Below are 24323 nucleotides of genomic sequence, written 5' to 3' on the forward strand. Positions count from 1 at the left end.
TTAGATGATTGAAATATATATATATTTGATTGAGAAATTTATTTGAATTGTGAACATGAGAAATTGTGAATTGAATGAAATGGAAATGAAGATTTGAATTACATGAGTAAATATCAGCTCTCGTAGGCCTTATCTGTTATAAATATAATATTTCGAGGATATGTTGTAAAGAATTATAAAAGCACGTTAATAATTTAAAAGTTTTAATTCGGATGAAATTTTGTAACTCGGTTTAATACGTATGCAAATGTATGTCTTCTAGTAATGCCTCGTACCCTATTCCGGCGTCGAATACGGGTAAGGGGTGTTACAATGTGATATCGCCAGATTCGGTCATAATGTTTAGACCGAGTTTGGGGTGTTACACATGTACTTATTTTGTGACTATTCAACGGACAAAGGTTCGGTATGACTCTAATTGGGTGGCTCGTACGATTCACTATATATGGTTTTGGTTCCAGAAAGGTACTCAAATTTTCCATATTGTTGTCTACTAAGGCTAGTATGGAGCCTCGGTCATCACCCATCACAGGGTCACGAGCTCAATTCGAGGGATCACATTTACTTATGCCTATGCGGAGCAACAAGTTAACTCACGAAAGCATAAGTCATATGTAACCCGAAAGCATTTCACTAACCTGTGCGGAAGGACGAGTTAACTTACGAAGGCGTAGCGTTTACTTCCACTTAAACGGACGGAGCTCGGGTGGAGAGCTCATGTTATGCAAGAATGCAATTGCACGATGTGTGGGGAGAAACTCACAAACCTTTTTTTTTGCTTTTTATTTTTTTACTAAAAAACTAAAATCATAAGATTTACAGCTGAAAAGCAAAAAGGTAAAACAAGTTAGAAAAATGTTTACAACATTATGCAGATGCATGACTTTTCAAAAACGAAATTCAAGGATCACGATTAAATGTTAATTTGAACAAAGAATTTAAAAATATTGACAACACGCTTTTAACATCAGACTTAACTCTCAAAAAAATTATCCCCAGAGGAGTTGCTAGCTGTAGCGACCTAAAATTTTTGCGAGCGCTAGTCGAGGTCATTACGAAAGGAAATTTTATCTTGACAGTTATTGAAAATTTGGACAACAATCTCAATTTTACTTAAAAAGAAGAGTCACCACCGATCCTTTTTCCAGGTGTGATCGGACACCTATTAAATTCTCTTTTTTTAAAAGAAAAAACTATTTTTAAAATTTCTTTACAAAGAATCGATTTTAGGTCTATGTCAAAATCCAGAGAAAATCAGAGTTCGGGAGTCGGTTACATCCGAGGAAGGTATTAACACCCTTGTGACGCCCAAAATTGGTATCTCGTTAAGTGCGTGTTGTCTCAATTTTCAAAAATACAAGTTCAATTTAATATTTAATTGTGATCCGATTGAAAATTGAAAATTTTAATAAATTACATATTATTATATCATATATATTTTAATGAAAGAAATTTTTTTGAATTTTTTAAATTTTTAGAATGGCGTTCTGTATTTAGTAAAAATCAATGATATCCACCCAACATAGCAGTGAAATTAATGACTTAATGCTAAATCGGTTCGTTGCCTTAGGTATTGGAATTATTTAGATTTAAAATTGTAAATAGAGTAAACATAATAATATTTCAAAAAAACTATTTAAAAATGTCAATTCAATTAAAAACGAGATGTCATCAAAATACATGGACTAGATTAAAAGTGGATAAAAAATATCAAAAGGCCAAAGTTATTGGCTTGATCCGAGGCAAAATGGGCCTTTTTTATTTTTTATATTGGATTGGTCTGCCTCTGGCGTTGGGCTGCTACCTGGCTGGTCTGCCAATGATACTGGGCTTCTGCTGGGTTGGATCTTCTATTGGGTCTGCTGTTGCTAGGCCTGCTGTGGGATTTGGGCCGTTGTTAGACCGGCTCTTGCTTGGTCTTGACCATTGCATGTGCTCGTTCTTGAGGCTCGGGTTGATGGCGGGTTGGGTCAACCCGATTGTTTCCCTTTCTTTTTTTATTTTCTTTTTTTATTTATTTTCCCTTTTTTTCCTTCTCTTTTCTTTTTCTCTCTAACCCTAGCCTCCTTTCAATCCACTTGCTGTCGTTGCTTTCTTCGCCCTGCGGCTTGGCGGCTACCGGTGTTTCCCCTCTTTTTTTCTTTCCCTACTCTTTTTTTTCAAAACTCTGAAAGACGTAAGGACGTTGTGGCTCATCTTAGACGCCGTCGCTTGCGCTCGTCACTCGAGCTCCCGTTGATCCTTGATGGCCGTGGCCAGATCTCCTATTTTTTCCGGCGTCTTCCTCTAAAGGATTAGTTTTTTTTAATTTACTTTTGGTTTCTATGGTGGCTTGGCATTTTGGGTTGTTGAGGGTGAACAAAGATAGATATTGGAAAGGTTGGGGTTTCGATTTAAGATGGGTCGAGTGAACGAAGTGATGTTGGAAGTGGTGGTCGCATGGGATATGATAGGGGAGGCCAAACAAAGATTTCTTTTTAACTCTCTGTTTCTTTTGTTTTTTTCATTCAAAACCTTTTTTTTCTTGGATACCCATTTTGAAAGGAGAAAAAGTCTTTTTATCCTGTTGATTTCTCTTATTTTCAGGTAGCATTGGAGGCCATTATGAGCCTAGGCTGGCCGTCGGAAATAGCGGATGGTAGGTGTGCGAAATCTGCCTGGCGGCTGCAAAACTGACGTGATGTGCCAAAAGGATCGGATTGTAGAGGATGCAAAACTCTTAGGGCCAAAATGTAATTTAGAGGAAAAGTTAGGGTCAAAATATAATTTTTGAAAAAGTTAGGGCTAAAATGTAATTATTAAATTTTTTATTTTTTCTGATTTTATTTTTTATTATTATTCTATTATTATTTTAAAATTAATACAACATAAAAAAACTTATGGGCTAAAGCCCAAACAAGTCCAAAATTAGATTGGGATAAACCCAATTATCTAATCACAACAGGCCCAATCATTGGACCCATATGAGACGGGCCCAAACCCTAAATCCCTTGATCCAAAAAAATACTTCGAGCTTAAATTATCTAGACCTGTAATTTGGAAATAAAAATTAAAACATGAAATCAGAACCGGACAAAATTCAATAATTACAATGTGTATATGTGGTCATGTTGAACTACTTTTAGTAGGTTGGTTGTGAATGGAATAGACGAATTGATATGGTTGAAAGGTTTGTAAGCTATGAATTTGTGTTGGATGAATGTGTATTAGTTTGAGGTTTGATATGTGGTGTCATTGAAGGGATAATGGTTAGACACTTAGGTTGAATGATTTAGCATGTTTTAGACATGTTTAAATGTGTTTTGAATGTGTGAAAATAGTTGGAAATGGTTTGGCTTGGTACCTAAGAAATGGTTTGGCCTGAAACACAGGCTATCACACAGCAGTGTGCCATACACTGTCGCTCCACAAAACCATGTGACCTATTTGATTTTTGGTGCAGGATTGCCCACACGGTCTTGCAACATGACCGTGTAACCCTAAGTTACACGGACTCAAGTTGTTACACGGTTTAGCCACACGACCATGTCTTTGAGCCACACGGTTTGGGCTCTGTCACATGGTCGTTTGACCCTTGTTTCTCAGTTTTTTCCATATTTTCTATTTTGTTTCAGATTAGTCCCTACTTGTTTTTAAACTGGTTTTAGGGCTATGTAAGCTCGATTTAAAGCCCGCATTCGTATATATGCTATAGATAATGATTGGTTATGAATATTTGATATTTAAATTTATTTTCGAATTGTTTTAGATTGTTATTGAATTCGTTAACTTTTGTAATACTTCATAACCCTAATCCGACGATTAAGACAAGTTAGAGGTGTTACAAGGTGGTAAGCCTTGACCACATTGCTCTGATCTCAACCTTCAAGTTCGCTCCAATATTGGTCAAGAGCGATATTTTGGCCTTTTTACTCTCGGTAAATATTAGCACTCAAAGGGTAGAGACGCAGCTTTTTGTGGGTTTCATCGATAAGGCCAATTATTATAACACTAAAGTTATATACATGGTGCTTGATGGTAAAACAAAGGCAGTTCTATAACACCCTTAACCCCTCTCTGTCGTTGGATTAGGGTCACGGGTATTACTAACACGTCATACAATTAACCAATCATAATTACACATATATATACTACCGATTAACAATATAATATACAGGGGCAAGTCACAAACAATCAGATTGTAACACCCCAAATCCGGTCTAAACGTTATAACTGAATCTGGCGATGTCACATTGTAACACCCCTTATCCGTATTTGACGCCGGAATAGGGTACGAGGCATTACCAGAACACATACACTTATAAACAAGTTAAACCGAGTTATAAAATTTCATTCAAATTTAAACTCTTCAAATTTTTAACATGCTTTTATAAATCTTCACATTATAACTTCAAAATACTATATTTGTAACAAATAGGGCTTTTGAGACCCAGTACATACTCTGCAATTTAATACTTCATTTCTATTTCATTAATTCACGATTCTCATGTTCACGATTCAATTCAATTTCTCAATCCAATATACATTTCAATACCACAATAATTCATTTAATTCAAATCATATCATTTGCAATTTCCATTTAATTCATGTACAATTCAATTTCATTAAGTTCAATACTAATACATATTTATCGTTTAACTTAACGTCCCCTTTTTGCATCATTTTACACTTCAAGCATGAACCTAGTATTTCATTTCCTTTCCACTCCCGTTTCCTATGCATATCACACAAGATATAAACATTACGCTCAACCATAGTCGCAAGCTAGTCTTTTTGAAGACTAACCACATGATAAACCATTTTAATAAAGATTACAAACTTTAAACCTTACCACCCTTTTATGATCACAAGCATATTTCCATCTAGACATTTACCATCTCAATACATAATTTTATAAATTTAATGTGGCGTAATCCAGCCACAACTTGGTCAAAGCCTAAGCATACACACCAAACATGCTAGCCAAATAAACATATAGTATAAACATTATAAGCATGGATAAGCACCACATTTATTTATGTATCAAACTTATCAACATGAGTTAATTCATAAAACATTTTTGACATCGCTACATACCAAATCATATACCAAGTATACCACATACACATACCATGAAGCTTTATTTTCTCACATGAACTTTAACTATAACTAATAATGCACAATTATAAACATCATTTCTTTTCAATCGTTTATCGATTATAATCGAGCATATGGCCAATTATACACAAATAATTCATAAGTTCTTCCAATTTTCCTCCTCTTCCTCTCTATTCCACATCATTAATGTGTATAACACACTTAAACAACATTAACTACAATTTCACTATTCACTCACATGTATATTCAAAGTTGTCTATTCAAGTCAGAGTCACTAAATTATTTTTATCTAGAGCTAAAAAAATCCAAATTAAGATCTGTAAATTTTTCCCAAAACTAGATTCACATATCTTCTTACCATAAAATTTTCAGAATTTTTGGTTTAGCTAAATAGTACAGTTTATTCTTTAAAGTTTCCCCTATTTCACTGCTCGATAGTTCTGACCTCTCTTCACTAAAAATTAATTATCTCATTTTAAAGAATTTGGATATTGTTTCCATTTGTTTATCTTGAAAATAGATTCACTGGGGATTTTAAAAATATAAACTTTATCCCAGAATTATTTTTTTTTACAATTTTTGACAATTTTCTATAGTTAGAACAGGGGATTCTGAACTCATTCTAACTTTGTCTAACTAAACTTCAAATATCTTAAAATATATACTTCTTTTGCTTGATCTGTTTCCTTTATGTGAAAATAGACTCATTCAGCTTCAATTTCATATATTATTCAGCCTCTAATTCAATCTCCACCATTTTTGGTGATTTTTCAAATTCACACAACTGTTGCTGTCTAAACTGTTTTATTGCTAGATGTACTCTTTCATAATTTCTCTTTTTCACTTTCAATCACAATTCAATTCAAAATTCACTTTTCCATTTCTAAGTCGATATTCAATTCAATTCCACACCTATATTCATTATTCAATTACACTTAGTCAATTTCCGATGAACACTTGAATAATAATGAGATACTCGGTGGATTCAAAGACATAGCAACCACCTTATTAATCAATGATGTCCGGTGGAATCAGCACATAGCAACCACCTTACTAATCAATGATGTTCGGTTCACATAGCAGCCTGCACATAGTACTACACATGTGACCATTACCATCCGATACACGTAGTAGCCTGTACATAGTACTACACACGTGATCGAAACTATCTGGTATGCATAGTAGCCTACACATAGTACTATACATGCGACCTACCATTCCGGTACACGTAGTAGCCTGCACATAGTACTACACACGTGACCATCACTTTCACTTTTACATAGTGGCCTACACACAATCCATGCCACACATGTGATCATTTCTGTCACTTCATTCATATCCCTTTTTATTCTAAAGGTTCATTCGGGAATTTTTCACTTTTTCTCACTTTTCTTTTTATCGATCAATTTCAATTTCTCGTTTTTCTTGATTTATAACAATACATTTAACTTATATAACCTTCACACTATTCATTCCAGTCCAAAAATCATACTTTTCAAAAATTACATTTTTGCCCCTAAAGTTTCACAAAATTCTGATTTTGCCCCTAGGCTCGTAAAAATCATACATTTAACTTGCATTTTAGGCCTAGCCATTTTCATAACTATAGCAGTCCACAATACTCACTTATTCACACACTTGTGACATATTTTTTAACTTTTACAAATTAATCCTTTTAGGCATTTTCATCGAAAATTACTTAGTACAAATCGTTTATCACACTCCAAACATTCATATTATTCCATAAAACATAAAAATACATGCATATAACTCATGGGTAAATTTTTAAACACAAACCCTAGTTCAAAACAATGGTAAAATCTTATTACGAGTATTTCAAAAACGTAAAAATCATTAAAAACGGGGATAGAACGGACTTACAATCGAGCTTGGAAGCTTGAAAAACCCTAACCATGGTTTCTCCACGCAATTTTCCACCTAGGGGTTGAAGATGGACAAAAATTGGCTTTTAATTTTTTTTAATTCATTTTAATAACTAAATAACCAAAATGCCCTTAGTGAAAAACTTTGGAAACATCCCTAACCATACCCATTTTTTGTCCACCAACTTAACCAATGGTCTAATTACCATATAAAGACCTCCAATTTAAAATTTCATAACAATTGGACACCTCTAACATATAGAACTCAACTTTTTCACTTTTTACAATTTAGTCCTTTTGACTAAATTGAGTGCCCAAACGTCAAAATTTTCAAACGAAATTTTCAAGAAATCATTTTGTGAAATCGTAGACCATAAAAATATAATGAAAATAAATTTTTTTCTCGTCGAATTTGTGGTCCCGAAACTACTATTTCGACTAGCCCTAAATTTGAGCTGTTACACAGATCATATCATATCATACTAGAATATTATTTTAACAATCCGGTTTAGAACCTAGTCGGACAGTGGTTTCAGGACCATGAATCTAAGTCAGAAAAATATTTAAAAATTTCTTTTGGTGTTTACAGTAAGTGAATTAATATGTGTGAAAATTTCATGTAAAAATTTTACTGTTTGTGTGCTCAATTTGATAAAAAGGACTTAATCGCGTAAAGTGAAAAAATTTGAACACGTCATACAATTAATCAATCATAATTACACATATATACTACCGATTAACTATATAATATACAGGGGCAAGTCACAAACAATCAGATCATATCATATCATACTAGAATATTATTTTAACAGCCCAGTTTAGACCCTAGTCGGACAGTGGTTTCGGGACCATGAATCTGAGTCAGAAAAATATTTAAAAATTTCTTTTGGTGTTTACAGTAAGTGAATCAATATGTGTGAAAATTTCGTGTGAAAATTTATTGTTTGAGTGCTCAATTTGATAAAAAGGACTTAATCGCGTAAAGTGAAAAAATTTGAGGTCTTTTTGTTGAGGGCATCAAATTGATGCAAAATGGAAATGTGGAGCACTTGCATGTCAATTATACCATTAATAATAGTGGTGGACAATATTGGACAAGGTTAGGTAGATTTTAATGATAATGCATTAAGGGTAAAATGGTAAAAAGCATATTAACTTATAATTAAATTAAATAAAACATAATATAGCCATGCAAATGGCTTTATTTTGCCGACACTTGAGAAAGAAAAGAGGAATTTGGAGCTTTGAATTTTCGGCAATTAGAAGATTAAAATTTGGTATGTTCTTTGTTTAGTATTCGATAATTTTTACGTTTTTGAGATCGTTGCTTCGAATACTAGCTAGCCCATGCTTTAATTTTTTATTTTGATGAATATTTTTAGTTAAAAAATTGATGAATTTATGAGCTTTGTGATGTTAGATGATAGATTATGAAAGATATGTTTTGGATTAATATGTTTTGTATTGAAAATTTTGATGATTTTGAGTAATTAGGGCTAAATTGTAAAAATAATAAATTGAGGGACTAAAATGTGAAACAAATGAAATATATAGACTTGTATAATCATCGGTAAAATTCAGCCCAAGCATGGGACCTTGAAATTTTGCATATTTTGTGTTTTATGCAATAGGGACTAAATTGTGAAAAGTGTAAAATGTCAAGGGCAAAATTGTAATTTTCTCATTCATGTTTTTTTTGACTAAATTGAATAAAATGGTGTTTAAATAAGTTTAATTTGAATATGTTTAGATCAAGAACCAAAGAAAACGGATTTGGATCGGGGGAAAACAAAAATAATCGAATAGTCGTTTATTCCGTCCGTCGATATCCGAGGTAAGTTTATAAGCAAATAAATGCTGTTAATTTTGAATATATATGAATTTTATATGCTAATTGGAATTTTATGAATATATATAAGTGTTGGTCGAATGTTTATAAGCTTGGGAGCTATGTTTACGGGATTGATTCAATCGAGTTACGATGTTCGAAAGTCCCGTATGAACCTTAGGAAATAGCTAGGATACATATGTCATGACATAGGATTCCGTTATATGTTATCATGTAAGACCACGTCTGGGACGTTGGCATCAACTTGTGTTTACATGTAAGACCCTGTCTGGGATAGTGGCATCGTTATGTGATTACATGTAAGACCACGTCTGGGACGTTGGCATTATACGATATGTTTGACTATCCGAGTATCCTTTTTAATTCCGAATGGTTCAACGGGAAATGATATAGTTAAGATTGAGTGTAAAATCGAGTTAGAAAGGCTCAGGTATGTATTCATACTAAATTATGAAAATAAGGTAAGTTGAATGTTTAAATTGATGATATGATGCTATATGTTAATGTGAACTACGTGTATATATGTGTGTGAGAATAGGTATATTCGGCCTAATGATGTAGTTGTATTATTGAAAATAAAGGTTAAATATACTAAGGTTCAATTGAGTATTCGACCAAAGAAAAGTTATTACAAGTTATATATGCTTTGATTTATAAGATGATATGTTGGATTGTATATGAAATTATAATGGCTTATTACTACTTAACTAGATTAAATTATGTAAATGATTAAATGTTTATTTGCTTATGGCTTACTAAGCTATTTAAGCTTATTGCATGTGTGTTTGTTCGTTGTTTTATAGATTTTGGAAGCTAGTTACGAGCTCGGGGGTCGTCAGAGAAATCCATCACACTATCGATTACTATTTCGGTATATTTTAAAAGCTTGAATTATGAACCTATGGCATGTATAGGCTAGCACTTGTCTTGGTTGATTTTGAAATTGTAAATATAAAGCCATGCGAAAATGGCTAGAAATGATGTTTATGTTTTTTTATGTTTGGTCATGGTATATGTTCATGTTGGAAAAATTATGTTTCATGATATATATATTTGTGGTAGGATTTGCAAATGTGGATTGTTATGACTCGGTTCAAGTGAATTTGGTATGGTTGATGAATGTGTTTTAGTTGTGATTATTGTTGGCTTATTAATGAAATGTATAGTTGGTATTATGAATTGGTTTAGAAGTGATAAATGATTTGATTATATGTTTGGTTAATGATAGGTTGATTGAATACGTATATATATATATATATATATATATATAAGTATGACATATTTGTTAATGAATGAATTGTTGGTAAATTAATTGATTGAGTATATATATATGCTGTCCAATTTGGTGTATAAAATGCTGTCCAATTTAGTGTATATATGCTGTCCAATTTGGTATATATATATGCTGTCCAATTGGGTGTATAAATGCTGTTTGATTTGATGTATAAGAGCTGACCAAACAGGGTAGATTACCTATGTTTGTAATATGTAGTATAGTTAGTAAATTGAAATGAAATAAATGTGTACAAATAGATATTTTGATATATTCTTGGTATATGATATGTAATCATATATGTTTGAAAATGTTTTAAGAATTTGAATGATATCAAATTTTGTTTAGGTAAATGATAATGATATGGTTGAATTTTGAAACATGGTTGGTATATGTAATTTCATTAATGATGCATGCTTGATTTTAATTGGTTATGTGCTTATATATATTTATATATATATGAGATGACTTATTTGAGCGAGTGAATGATTGCTATTTGAATTTGATCAAATATATATATATATGAAATGAAATTTCGTGATTGAGGTAGTCTAATTTATGCATAAATTTTAAAATGAAAGATTGTGCTGAGTTGGGTTTTGATCGATAATGCCTCATAACCCTAATCCGGCGACGGACACAGGTTCGGGGTGTTACAATTATACAATTGAATAATGATTCATGCTATGCAATGCTAAACTTGGTCTTCCACTGTCTACACTCTTATCACTATTTATACATTGCTAAACTTAATCTTCCACTGTCTACACTCTTATCACTATTTATCCCTTCTTGAATGTCAGGATTTAGATGCATACAAGACTATTCCAATTATGAGCATCAGAGTACTAGCCCATACTAGACCTGTCCATGGGCCGGTTCGGGCCGGGCCCGGAAAAAAATTTTGGCCCGACCCAAAATATGGGCCTAGAATTTTGCCCAGGCTCGGCCCGAGAAAAAAATAATAAGCCCGAGCCCGGCTCGACCCGGCCCGATTTTTAATAAACACAAAAAAAATATTTTAAAAATAAAAAAATATTTTTAAAATATTTTAAAATTAAAAAATAAAAATAAAAAATATATATTTATTATATTCAGGCCGGGCTCGGACCAAAAAAGTTGAGCCCGAGCCCGGCCCATTTTTTAAACGGGCCTCATTTTTTTGCCCAAGCCCATATTTCGGGCCTATATTTTTACCCGAACCCTCCCATATTTCGGGCGGGCCATCGGGCCGGGCCGGGCCGCCCGACCCATGGACAGGTCTAGCCCATACTCCATCTATGATTATCTTTTTAATTTATCTTCGATGATGTTAGTGGAATGCACTTAATTTAGGTTTGCTAATCCACCCCAATATAGAGTAAATATTACTCTTACAACCCCTATTTCGAGTCTATGAGACCTTAAAAATAGTTTAAAAATAGGTAGGGACTAATTTGAAACAATTATGGAAATTTAGGAAATAATTAAAAAAATTTTTATTTTAGGGGTCACACACTCGTGTGGCCAGGTCGTGTGCCTCACACAACTGAGACACACGCCCGTGTGGCTAGGCCGTGTGCACCCAAAAATACCTTAAAACTCAAGTTTACCAGTTCCTGCTTAATTGGGCACTAAGTAACTCAATTACCGTTTAACCTATTCAAAACTCGATTAAACATGCCCAAAATTCACCAAATTCATCACCTAATATGCCTAACCAATGTACCCTCATTAGTGCCACATTTTATATGTTCAAATACATCAAGAACACATCAAACATTCAAGACTTTCATTCATACCACATTTACCATATTTGAACTAACTTTAAACTTCTAAAGTTACCAAATATGAAGCTAAGCACATACTAAGCATTATGCTAAGCTACCAAACTTTAAACTATCACATACCAAAATATAAACTATGCTAACATACCAACATAGTCTCAACCACAACCATATACACATTTAACCATCATTTCACTAGCAACTAAGTTAACCACACCTTATAAACAATATCAACCAAAGACTTTCTAGGAATATGCCATTACAAAATGAAATATCACCACACTTTAGCTCGCGATTTGTGATTTGATGTTGAGTCGACAATAATTGAATAAAGATTACCTAGCTCACTGCATACGAAAAACAAAACACATACTGAGTAAAACTCAGTGGTATTTTTATAATCCGAATAACATAAACTTGATATAAGTATTTAAAATGCAAATGCAACAAGTAAGCTATGCTCATGTGTTTCAATTCAATAGTATAATTTTTCCTATTCCTTATTCACATCTACTAAGATTTTCACATGTTCAAATATATAAGTATATATCAATGACATTTCATTAAACATTTGAATACATCATCTCATGCAATGACATGATTCATATATTTGATCAATACTTGAATTCATTCAAGTTTCACATCTCAATTCATCATTTCATATCTCATTTCTCATATCATAATCATTTCTCATATTTGCCATTTCAATATTTTCTCATCTCATATTCACTTCTCATATTTTTCGTTTCAATATCAATCACATAAATTATTATTTTACTTTCCCCTATTAACACGACACGGACTCGGACGGATACACAGATCCAACCAAAACACCAATTTGGCACCCACTGCCTCATCGGATAAATCCAAAGTAATAACTGCACCTAGCGCTATATAAATTGACACCCAGTGCCTCATCGACTCAAGGTTGAAGTAATCCCTAAGTTTTTCCTATCTTATGGCATGCCATCTATATCCGACTCAGCTCGATATAGTTAATAGAGATTCATTTCACTTTTCAATACAACCAATTTCTCAATTTCATGAATGTACATCATCACATATAAGCATATATTCAATTTGATAATAATCACATTTTTCTCAATACACATATATTCATAATATACAAAATCAATCAACTTCATTTCAATTATGAATTTAATTCAATCCCAAAGTACCAAAGTACTCACCTCAAATGCTTACCATATGCAAACAATTATATATGCAATAATCTACTATTTAATTCGGATTATAGAAACACAAACCGTGAATTCCGAGCTATTCGACGTCGATTTTATCCTTCCCTTTTTTACTTGAGGATTCCGGTACAACGTTAGCTAGAAAAATAAACAATTAAATCACATTAATATTACACACTTCAGTTTCACATTAAATATCAATTTTTACACTATATTTTAGTTAATCTTCAATTTAGTCCCTAAACTGAGACTAATTTTAATCTCCATATTTAATCTCAAATTTTTATACGACTTTCACTATAAGTTAAATTTAGCTCCCATTTTCACTTCTACCCTTAATTTCAAAAATTTTACAATTTAGTCCCTATTACTCAAAATCAATAATTAATTTCACAATTTAGTCCTTTTCCACTACTAACTTAAAATCTATCTATTTAATTTCTAATACTTAAACTATTCAACAATGACAACATCTAAAATCTTGAACAATATTAAAAATTACAACATGGGTCGAGTAGCTCTAAGTATCGAAATTCTAAAAACATAAAATTTACAAAGAAAGGACTAAATTACACTAACCAATTTAGAGTTTGAAAATTTTAAACCAAGTCCGAATGCTCCTCTCCTTTTCTTCAATTGTTTTCGGCTTGCATGTAAAAGAGAATGAAATTCTCTTTCATTCCACTATCAATAATGTTTCTTTTTATTATGTTTTAAATATTATTATAACATATATTATTATAACTTATATATATTAAGTTAACATAATATATATTATATATATACACATATCATAAATGTTCATGACCGTCCACTTTAATCGAAACAAATTGTGTAATTATTTCTTTAGTCCCTTTAATTTATTTTAATTTATAATTCAACTTTTAACCATTACGCAATTTAGTTCTTGTACCTTAATAACTCCTAATTTCACGAAATTTACTATTCCAAAATTTAATTAGCTACAAGCTAGCCTCGTAAATATTTAATAAAAATATTTATGGGTCTAGTTTACAAAGACAGAGTCTTAAAAATACGTTTTTCGATACCCCTAATTATCGGGTCGTTACAGGTGCACATTGTGGAGGGTGTGGAGAACCACTAAGATTAAAGGTTTAAGGGAGTTGAGGTTGAGTCTTAACCACGTGAGACTATATAATAGTCCCCTTTTTAACATGGGTGATGAGAAGGTATTTATAAAGGGAGCATAATTGGGCATGGGTCCCACTCATTGAGTTCCTTACTCTATAGGTGCAATCATAGAGTGGTAGATGTCAATCAATGTATTGTTGGAGCCGACTTGAAGGGACTAGATAAGACGTTCGTCAGGCTTAGATGTGATGAACTAAAGGATGTCATCAAGAACTTTTCCATTTAACTTCCGAGGACTATGTTTAGGCTAAATATATTGTTTTTCCTAGCAAGGTTATGAGGTTGAGTTTTGCCATAAATGTAGCTAAGCTTCACCGAGTACCTGTAGACACTAGTTGTATAGGCGAAGGTATAACAAATGCAATATTTGTAACTACAATGGTATATATTTTTATTAAATTTTACTATTAGCCCCTATACTATATATAAGTTGCAAATTTGGTCATTGTACTCTAATTTGGCCAATATTTTAGTCTTTATATTTTTTGAATTTTGTAATTTGATCCCGGCACAAACAATAGCAATTTAATTTGTTAGGTCAAATTCTTCTATTAGTCTTGTACTATGCATAAGTTGTAGATTTAGTCCATGTTCTCTAGTTTAATCATTTTATTCCTTACACTTTTCAAGTTTTGAAAATTTTGTCAAGACTCAAATGGTAGCCATTAAATCCATTTAACTAAAATGAGGTGATCGTTTTACAAGTATTCTATAAAAATAACAAACTGAAATAATATTACACATATAATAATATATTTACTATATAAAACTTTGAAAATAATACATTTTAACTTAATGGGTTTTACGAGTAACATTTAGTCATGACTAAAATTTTAAATATTAACAAAGCACAGAAACTAATTACTGAATTTATGCATAATTTAAGTACTAAGAACAAAATTTAACTGTATTTTTCAAAAGAGAAAGTACATCTTCATTGATAGAATAATCTTTGCATGTGGTATTGCACGTGCGAAATTGGCACCGTCCAAGGAAGAGAATAACGAATGGAACAAGTCAGAGATGGATCCAACCGGAAAAAACATAAAGAGAAGTGTGAGTGATTAATATTTTATTTTATTTAAAATAAAAATAATACGTTCGATAAATAAAATTTTAAAATAACATCCTGCTTTTCTTTTGAAATTACTCTTTATAATTTTTAATCATATCTATTATTTTAGACACAATAATTAAAATTACCTATAATCTCTTCCTAATTTATAAATAAGAGTATAATGCATTTCAATATACTCAACCCACGCCCTCCTGCATTAACAACAATATTTATATCATTTAAGTTTTTTATATTTGGGATATACTTTTAAAAATTCAAAAAAATATAATTAATAAATATGTAATTATAAAAATATATTTAAAAATTAAATAAGATTTAGATTTAATCAAAAATTAAGACATTAAAAGCATGATATCTTAAGTTTAAATCAATCGGATACTTTCAAATTCTATATTAAAATATATAAATAAATCAAAACATTCTTATAGTAATATTAATTATTTGTATTTTTAAAATTTTATATTAAAATATAGATAAATAAAAACACTCACATAATAATTCTTATTATTTAAAAAGATAAAATTTTAATAAAGCATATCCAATAAAAAATAAGGAGCATGCAGTGCTGACAGAGCCATGTCGGTATCTTGAAGACCATGATACCCTTTGGTCAAACAGTGATTTTTCTGCAATCAAATTGTCTGATGCCAGGTGTCACATTGTCATTTACCACTGTCAACCCTTTGACCAGGGTAATAATCCTCGGCCATTGCTTTTACTTTTCCATCCTAACCTAAAAATATAATTATTACAACAGCCAATCAAGTTCCACCACGTCACAAATATTCTATTTCATAGTTAAGCTCACGTATCTATGAAAATGAAAACATTGTGGTTATAGTTATAGTACCCATAAAGCAATTTAAACATGCATTCAATGTTTTGAAAGTTGATCAGATGACTTCCTCATTTTTATTAGAAATTTCTCATACGGGACAAATTAGGTTTTAGTTCGATTAATATTTATATTATTGACAGTATAGGAAGACATGAATTTGGGTACGTTGAAGTGCATTATCCTCTTATTTAAAGATTGGAGAGAAGTTATGAGTAATTCTAGATATTATATAAAAAAAATTCATATTTTAATAATTATCTTATTTGAATGCAAAACAAAAGTATAATCACTTAATTGAAATGGTAAACAAATTAACTTAAAATCAACATAAAAATTATATTAAATATCTAAGAGCTTAGAATTTTCTATTTGCACCAAAAAAATTATACATACATGGTTGGTATCATTATTTTCCTTAAAAGGTTGTTTTTAATTTCAAATATAATTTTTTCATTAAATTTGAAGTTGAATTAAATTTGATTTTATATCGAGTTAAGTTTTTAAACTCTATGTTTTCCATTTATAATATTCAAATCTGAAATTTTACTTTAAAATATATAAAATCTTTAATATTGATACCAGTACCATGGAGTCGAATTGCATTTTGTCTATTCTACTAAAAAATGGGTAAATTAATCTATATACATTAGACCAAAGAGTAAATTAGTCATTTTGTTAAAAATTTCATCTATTTTCACTAGTAAAAATTGGCCTCGTATGTCAACATAAAGTACACATGGCATATCATTTATCACTATTTAATTATTCTATCAAGCACGTCAATTTTAATGATACAAATAAATAAAAATTTTAATAGAAAATACTAATTTACCCTTAGATATCTAACGTATAAAGATTAATTTATCTAGTTTTAGTAAAAGGGACAAATATTGAAATAGAAAAGATTAAAAAAGTGGAATTATAGATTTGCAAAACAAAGAAAAGGTAGGATGGTCATAATTTCATGTAGTTTTGGCGGTGGGAAATGAAACCCTTTGCTTTGAACATTTCCTATTTTGAACATCCTTGAATAGAAATAGAAGTGGAAGCATTGTGAGATAAGGGGCAAAGGGAGGTAAAGATGGTCGGTTTAACTTATATTATTTTCCTCATGAAAATGACATAATAGCCAAAAAACCAATGGCAAATAAAGTCAAAATGTTAATTATGCGGCAGGCATACCAATAACCATCTTCTGCTTCTCTGCACTGCCTACCCTTTAACCAAGACCCTCTGTTTTGCCCTATATATATACCCTTTTCACTGCCCCTGTCAAACCTCAAATCCATAATTTCATCCATGGCTGATAATAACCTAAGGATTGTTGTGGAGAAAAACCCTTCAGAATCTAAGCTTTCAGAGCTTAACATCAAGTGTTGGCCCAAGTAAGCTCTTTTTTCTCTCTTTTGTTTGTTTATGTCGTATGATTGAAAAGGCTTAAAAAAGGGTGTTTGCGTTTTTGGAAATAGATGGGGTTGCTCACCTGGGAAATACCAGTTGAAGTTTGATGCAGAGGAAACATGTTATTTGCTGAAAGGGAAAGTGAGGGTATACCCAAAAGGTTCGACAGAGTTTGTAGAGTTTGGTGCAGGAGATCTTGTTACTATCCCTAAAGGTCTTAGTTGCACTTGGGATGTCTCTGTTGCTGTTGATAAACACTATAAATTCGAGTCTTCTTCACCACCTCCTTCTTCTTCCCGTCAGTAATATAATCCTTCTGCTATATCTCCACTCATTCTTTCAAATTCTTTTTTTGTTAATTACTAGTGCAAATTAATTTCTTCTCTTTTTCGTTTTAATTTAAGCCTGTATTTATATTATTAAAAATTGATGTATGTATGGAATAATTAGATATTAACATGTATGGGTTGAACATTTTAAACATTTAAAATGTTTAAAACTACTCTGTCTCTACTAACTCATGAACAGGAAAGTAATGCATTTGAACGTACTTAAAATTATATTTTTTTAATTAATAATAATATTCATACCAACTGAATTAATACTCAATCAAAATAAGAGTTAAAATTGGTAATAAAAGATATTTTTAAGAAAGGAAGGGAAGGAAGCACCTAGTCAATTTATGTCTCATTCAAATCTTCTTTTGAGTCTTTAAATAAGCTTTAAATGTTTCCTTTGACTGGTCAATCTTTGATATTTTGTTTATCGCATAATGAATATTTTGATGAAAATGAAAAGATGTTATTAAAATTAATTTATTTATTAATCAAGTAATAAAATGTGTATAATTATTTTAAAAGGAAAAGTATACGAATAAATTAGAAAGTAAAGGTTTTTATCGGTTGAGTTCATTCAAAATTTTAGGCTCGTTTGTTAAATTCGGGCCTAATTTTGTTTGAAAAATAGATCTAAAATTTTATTCAAGGCCTGATCCACTTGTATTAATTTTTATATTATTTTTAAAAATATATATAACACATCAAAAATATTAAAAATATTAAAAAATATTTCTCAACAAATTGAAAATAATTTTTTTTAAAAATATATACTTAAATAACATTAAGGGTCTGTTTGATTGAATGAATTGATTTTCCGGAAAATCATTTCTAACTTTTCCAGCGTTTGATTGGCGGAAAATATTTTCCATTTGGAAAATAAACTCCAAAACAAGGGAAAATGGGTTACATTTTAAGGAAAATGTCTTACCCTTTCAATTTTCGTAAGACATTTTCCGTGCTCTCCTCTCTATTGCCTCCTTCATTCCTTCCTTCATTTTCGGTAGAAAATTGCTTCTGTTTATCGATTTTCCAGTAACTTTTTTTTTTAATTATTCAATACTTGTTTTTTTAACACAATTACAAATAATTTATTTGATATTAATTTTTTTCAATTTATAACGATTAATATTGTAGCTTAATAATTGAGTATTATTATAAATAAATCATTGCAATATATGTAAAATAATTTAAAATATAAAATTTATTAATACATATCAATATATGTAAAACAATTTTTTGAAAATATTTTCAGAAATCATCAAACAATAGAAAATATTTTACATGATTCAATCAAACACCGAAAATATTTTCCAAGAAATCATTTTACGAAAAAGTAAAACATTTTCGAAATCATTTTACGAAAAATATTTTACGGCAATCAAATGAACCCTAAGATATATGCAACTTAACAAGCAAATGTCTCTAAAATAGTAACAAAATTAATAATAAAATAAAAATTATATAATATTAAAATAATAACAACAAAATAGTAATAATATAATTGTGAAATAGTAACAAAATAGTGAAAAAACAAGAAAATAGCAACAAAATAATAAAAAAACAGCAAAAAAAGAGAGAAAACAATTGCAATTTTTTTATCTTGCATATTTGGGCCGGGCTCGGGCCAAAAAAGCCTTACCGAGGCCCGAATCATTTTCTAAACGAGTATTATTTTTTTGTTCAAACCTATTTTTTGAGCCTATATTTTTACCCAAACCCTCCCACTTTTCGGGCAGCCCGACCCATGGACAGGTTTAGTAGAAAGTAGTTACTTTTATTATTTTAAACTTTCAATTTGAAAATATAAAAATAATTATTTATTAAAAGTTTTAGGATAAATTACACTGAAAGTCATTCTAAAATACAGATTATCTTATTTTGGTCACTCTAATTTTTTTAAATTTAATCACTCCAGATAAAATAGTTGTTCAAATTAGTCATTCTCGTTAAAATATTTCGTTTCTTTCTAATGGATTACTGATGTAGCACATTAGCCGATTGAATGATGACGGGTTTTTTACAAAATTATTATAAAAAAATAAAAAATAACCAAAATATTATAACTTTTTTTATTTACTAAAATATTATAATTTTTTTTATTTACCAAAATATACCAAAAAAAAACCTACAAAAAGCCTGCACCAAATTGACAGCACCTTGGTCAGGCCAAAGCCAAAGCCATTGGCAGCACTACTCGTGTTATAAACACGAGCTCTGTCCAGCTGAAGGGAGAAAAATCAAAAGAAAAAGAAGAAGAAGAAGAGGTGCTGTGGAAAAGAAGAGAAAAAGAGAGAAAAAGAAGGTATTTTTTAAAAAATAATTGATTATATTGTTGTTATTGTTTTGTATATTTTGTAATATTTTTTGTTTTAGTTTAGTTATTAAGATTAATAAAACTCAAATTGATAGTTTTAGTTATTATTATTGTTGTTGTTGTTGTTGTTAGTATTAAGACATTATTAATGTATTAAGATGTAACTTAGTAGTATTATTGTTAGTAAAAACTAGTATTATTATTATAGTTAGTTATTATTTTATTTACCAAAATAAGCTAGTTAGTAAAAAACTAGTATTATTATTATTATAGTTGTTAGTTATTATTTTAGTAAAATCCTAATTAATAATTTTAGTGTGTATTATTTTGAGTATAAAATTATTAATATTATTATTATGTTAGTTATTAGGATTAGTGGTTAAACGGTTTTCATGTACAAAATTGCATATTGAAACATTAAATTTTTTTTAATTAATTTATTTACCGTTCGAGAATTTTTATGAGATTTTGTTTTTTTTTTACAGATTAAATATTGAAGATGAATGCTAAGTTTCTTGTATGCGTTTATTTCGATGGAGTCATCTTGACAACAAGTGTTGGATGTGTATTTGAATGTCGGCAACAAATAGCAATGAGATTTAATAGAAATGTATCGTTCGATGAAATGAAGGTAAGGATTAATGCAAAAATTCTTAGACGTTGTGGGAGAAGGATATCAAAAATTTTCTACAAGTTTCCAGTTTCAACAAATCCAACCAAATTCGTCGAAATGGAACTTGTAGACGACAAAGACATGGAGACAATGGTCGATCTCTACTGTGGGAATGGGAATGCACCGATTCACTTATTTGCTGAGTTAGTTGGTATGGAGCAAAATGAAGATGTTAATGCATCTGATGAAGAAGACGGGGCTGAAGAACCGTGGATGGTGGCTCCAATATCATACATTGATACTGAATCAACTATGGGTGGGATCGGTATCGACCTGAATATTACACCTGATGTTGATATGGTTGGTGGTGAAGAAGAAGGTGGTGGCGATCATTGGGATGAAGAGGTCGATAATGACGGTGATCCCGATGTGGACGATGTACTTGATGATATTGACGATGAAGATGTCAACAACGATGACGGCATTAACTCTTCTTCGGTCGGGGAGCAGACGCGGCGTATTTTGATACACAATAATCCTGGGCCACACATGTCGCTCATAGACCCCGACGCAGCGTATGTAGCTGAGTTTCCGGAGTACCCTGAAATAGTTCATTCTCACGGGTTGGCCGTAACATCTGATGATGAAGAGTTATTCATAGGCCAGAGATTCAGGTGTAAAGCAGAGTGCATATATGCCATTAAACGGTACAACATGAAGATATCGGTGGATTATAAAGTCTCTGTCTCTACTCCGACAATATATGTTGAGGAGTGTTGGAAGGCAGCGGAAGGCTACAATTGGCGGGTACGAGCTGCATTCATTAGAAGTTCTCAGATGTGGGAGATACGAAAATTTGTTGGTCCTCATACATGCACATCAACACGTATGACAGAAGATCATGGAAAACTTGATTCGAAAACTATTTGTACGTGTATCATGCCAATGGTGAAGGACATGTCGACCATTAAAGTTTGATCGATTAAAAATGCAAGCACGATTCCAGTATCGAGTCTCATATCGGAAGGCATGGATAGCTAAACAGATGGCGATGGAGCAACTGTATGAGGATTACGATTCATCGTATAATGAGCTTCAAGGTTGGATAACTACTATGCGGGAGTACGTACCGAGGATTGTGATTGAGTTGCAGACAAAGCTATATTACGGCTCGGATGACCAGTTACAGCCGGCAAAAAGGATTTTCCATCGGATGTTCTAGACGTTCAATCCATGTGTGCGGGCATTTTCCCACTGCAAGCCACTTGTGCAGGTGGATGAGACCTGGCTGTATGGAAAATATACACAAATTCTACTTCAAGACGGTAACAGAAACGTGCTCCCGATAGCATTTGCTATTGTAGATAAAGAGAACATGGAGTCTTGAGAATTTTTCCTCACAAATCTGCGGAGGTATGTTATTAGGAACGATAACATTTGCATCATCTCCGATAGAGGGAAGGGTTTAATTGCAGCTATTAGGCGTTCCGGTGTGCCATGGAGATCCGTTTACTGCATTCGTCACATTGCGTCTAACTTCCATAAAGATTATAAGAATGCAGACTGGAAGAGACAAGTCGTGGCAATGGGTAAATGATAACCTTATCTTTTCAATAGAAGTTGTAATGTTTGATGTTATCGACTTACTAGAACTTATTTTTCCTTAATACGTATGCAGCGTACGAGTTAGAGCCACATATTTTTCGGCAAAGAATGATCCGACTGAGGTATTCGACGCAATCGATCGTTCCACAGTGCCACAAATTTCCGGTCTTAATTCCCCAATCCAATTGAAATCTTCCTCTCTTAGTCATGCCGTGAACTTCCCCCACCTGGCACGGCGGATCCGGGATAGGTTGGATGCAGCCAAACTGTCGTAGCACCCGATCTCCGTGATACCACTCGACTACGTTGAAATTGATAATTGGTGCGTTAGTGCACCATATGTGGGAATCAACGTATGCAGACGAGGGTACAACATTTGTAATTTTCGGCTTACGGTATGGCATCCATATAAACTGCCTGATTAATAACATTGTAACGAGTTAGAGCCATAACATGTGAGTAAGATATAGAAATAGAATAGATGTCATGAATATTAGAATAGCAGCTTACCCCTTCCCGGGCATGCTGTTCAATCATGAGGCGGTATATCGGGACATCATACGACTTCCCGATGCCTGAACGAACAGTCCACCTACAAAAAATAATATAGGGTTTAGGGTTGGTAACATTAGTCAATATATTATGACTACAAATAATGACAATTTATATTTTATCACCTGAGTGGCAGTGGATACACATACGGTTGGTGACTAACGGATGCCAAAACCGGCAGCCAATAAAGCGCCCAGGACTGCAGCAGTATGAGGCATCCGCCGATGTTGGAAATATTCAGGTTTGTCACCTGACAAAGTTCCCGGTACAACATTGCTAGAACGGCGGAACCCCAGCTATACGACCTAGCAGTGGACAAATCAGCTAACAGGGGCAAGTACATCAAATGCACATTGTCGCCGTTTGCATCGAGCATAATCTTGCCCTACCATATGCATGATGTACGCTCGAGCAGCGCACATCAACTCACCTTCAGTAGCATTCGCTGATAATTGTCCAATTATGGCTTTCAGCCATGTAAATTTTATGCCGGAAAAATATGACTCACCGTCACCTGGCGAATGTCCTAGGAGCTGATAACAAAGTGGAGCCGGATCGGTAAATGAAGATACTCCCGTTACGGGACTCTCGTCAATTGGGAGCCCAAGCTGCAATGCAACATCCTCCAAGGTCACCATGCACTCTCCGCACGAAAAATAAAAAGTGTGGGTCTCCGAGCGCCACCGCTCCAGTAGCGCAGATAATAAATCAAAGCGCAAGTCAGAGGACCGGATCAATACTACTGACCCAAATCCGGCTAGCTCCAAGTACGGCATCAATCGTGCATCCGAAGCTTTCTTTAAAACACTCACACGACCCCTTAATACTCGGAACGAGTCCTGATAGTGTTAAATTACAGAAAAATATTACGACAACATAATTTATTTGTATATACTGCGTATATCCTTTATTAAAAAATAGAACTCGTGATTAACAAATAATAAATCATACTGCGTTATTAGCCGCATCAGATATGTGTTCATCGTTTCCAATCAATCGAGCCATTGCGATGCCTGCAAGTTGAAAAAAAGTTAGTAAAAAAATCTTACTTTGGCCATTTATTCGTATTTTTTCTCCGCATTTTATTCCTTTAAAAAATATCATAATTTCTAATTTTATAATTTCACATTATTTCAGTACATAATGTTTGAAATTTATTAATTTAGTGTGTTATTTAAATTAATTTGGTGTAAGAAAATAACCCTTACCTCTGCCCTTTGCTCGTATTATTTTCTCGATTTTATTACTTTCAATAAAAATATATTATTTTCGTATTTTATTATTTTATATTATTTCAAGACATTTTCTTTGAAATATTTTGTATTAATTATTTCTAAATTTAAAAAAAGTTAGTAATACACTCTT

General features: G+C 32.0%; 2 protein-coding genes and 1 long non-coding RNA gene across 3 annotated transcripts; all 3 read left to right on the forward strand.

Annotated features, from left to right (window-relative positions):
- The first annotated feature begins 17223 nt into the window (after positions 1–17223).
- Positions 17224–18026, forward strand: LOC105761275 (uncharacterized). Its single transcript, XM_012579049.2, has 2 exons — positions 17224–17520; positions 17605–18026. Exons 1-2 carry the CDS (start codon positions 17435–17437, stop codon positions 17840–17842), a joined length of 324 nt encoding a protein of 107 aa, XP_012434503.1. The 5' UTR covers positions 17224–17434; the 3' UTR covers positions 17843–18026.
- Positions 18027–19291: 1265 nt separating this feature from the next.
- On the forward strand, positions 19292–21779 carry LOC128042469 (uncharacterized). The gene is made up of 2 exons (XM_052633809.1): positions 19292–20176; positions 20674–21779. Exon 2 carries the CDS (start codon positions 20688–20690, stop codon positions 21777–21779), a length of 1092 nt encoding a protein of 363 aa, XP_052489769.1. The 5' UTR covers positions 19292–20176; positions 20674–20687.
- Positions 21780–21793: 14 nt separating this feature from the next.
- LOC128042396 (uncharacterized) lies at positions 21794–23328 on the forward strand. Its single transcript, XR_008197732.1, has 3 exons — positions 21794–22390; positions 22480–22801; positions 23095–23328. It is a non-coding gene; the product is annotated as an uncharacterized LOC128042396 (long non-coding RNA).
- Positions 23329–24323: the final 995 nt, after the last annotated feature.

Source organism: Gossypium raimondii, chromosome 7 (assembly GCF_025698545.1).
Source record: "Gossypium raimondii isolate GPD5lz chromosome 7, ASM2569854v1, whole genome shotgun sequence".
NCBI lineage: Eukaryota > Viridiplantae > Streptophyta > Magnoliopsida > Malvales > Malvaceae > Gossypium > Gossypium raimondii.

Coding starts and splice junctions, on each gene's coding strand:
- LOC105761275 (XM_012579049.2), top strand. CDS start 17,435: ATGGCTGATAATAACCTAAGGATTGTTGTGGAGAAAAACCCTTCAGAA. Junction 17,521..17,604: donor AACATCAAGTGTTGGCCCAA/GTAAGCTCTTTT, acceptor TTTTGGAAATAG/ATGGGGTTGCTCACCTGGGA.
- LOC128042469 (XM_052633809.1), top strand. CDS start 20,688: ATGAATGCTAAGTTTCTTGTATGCGTTTATTTCGATGGAGTCATCTTG.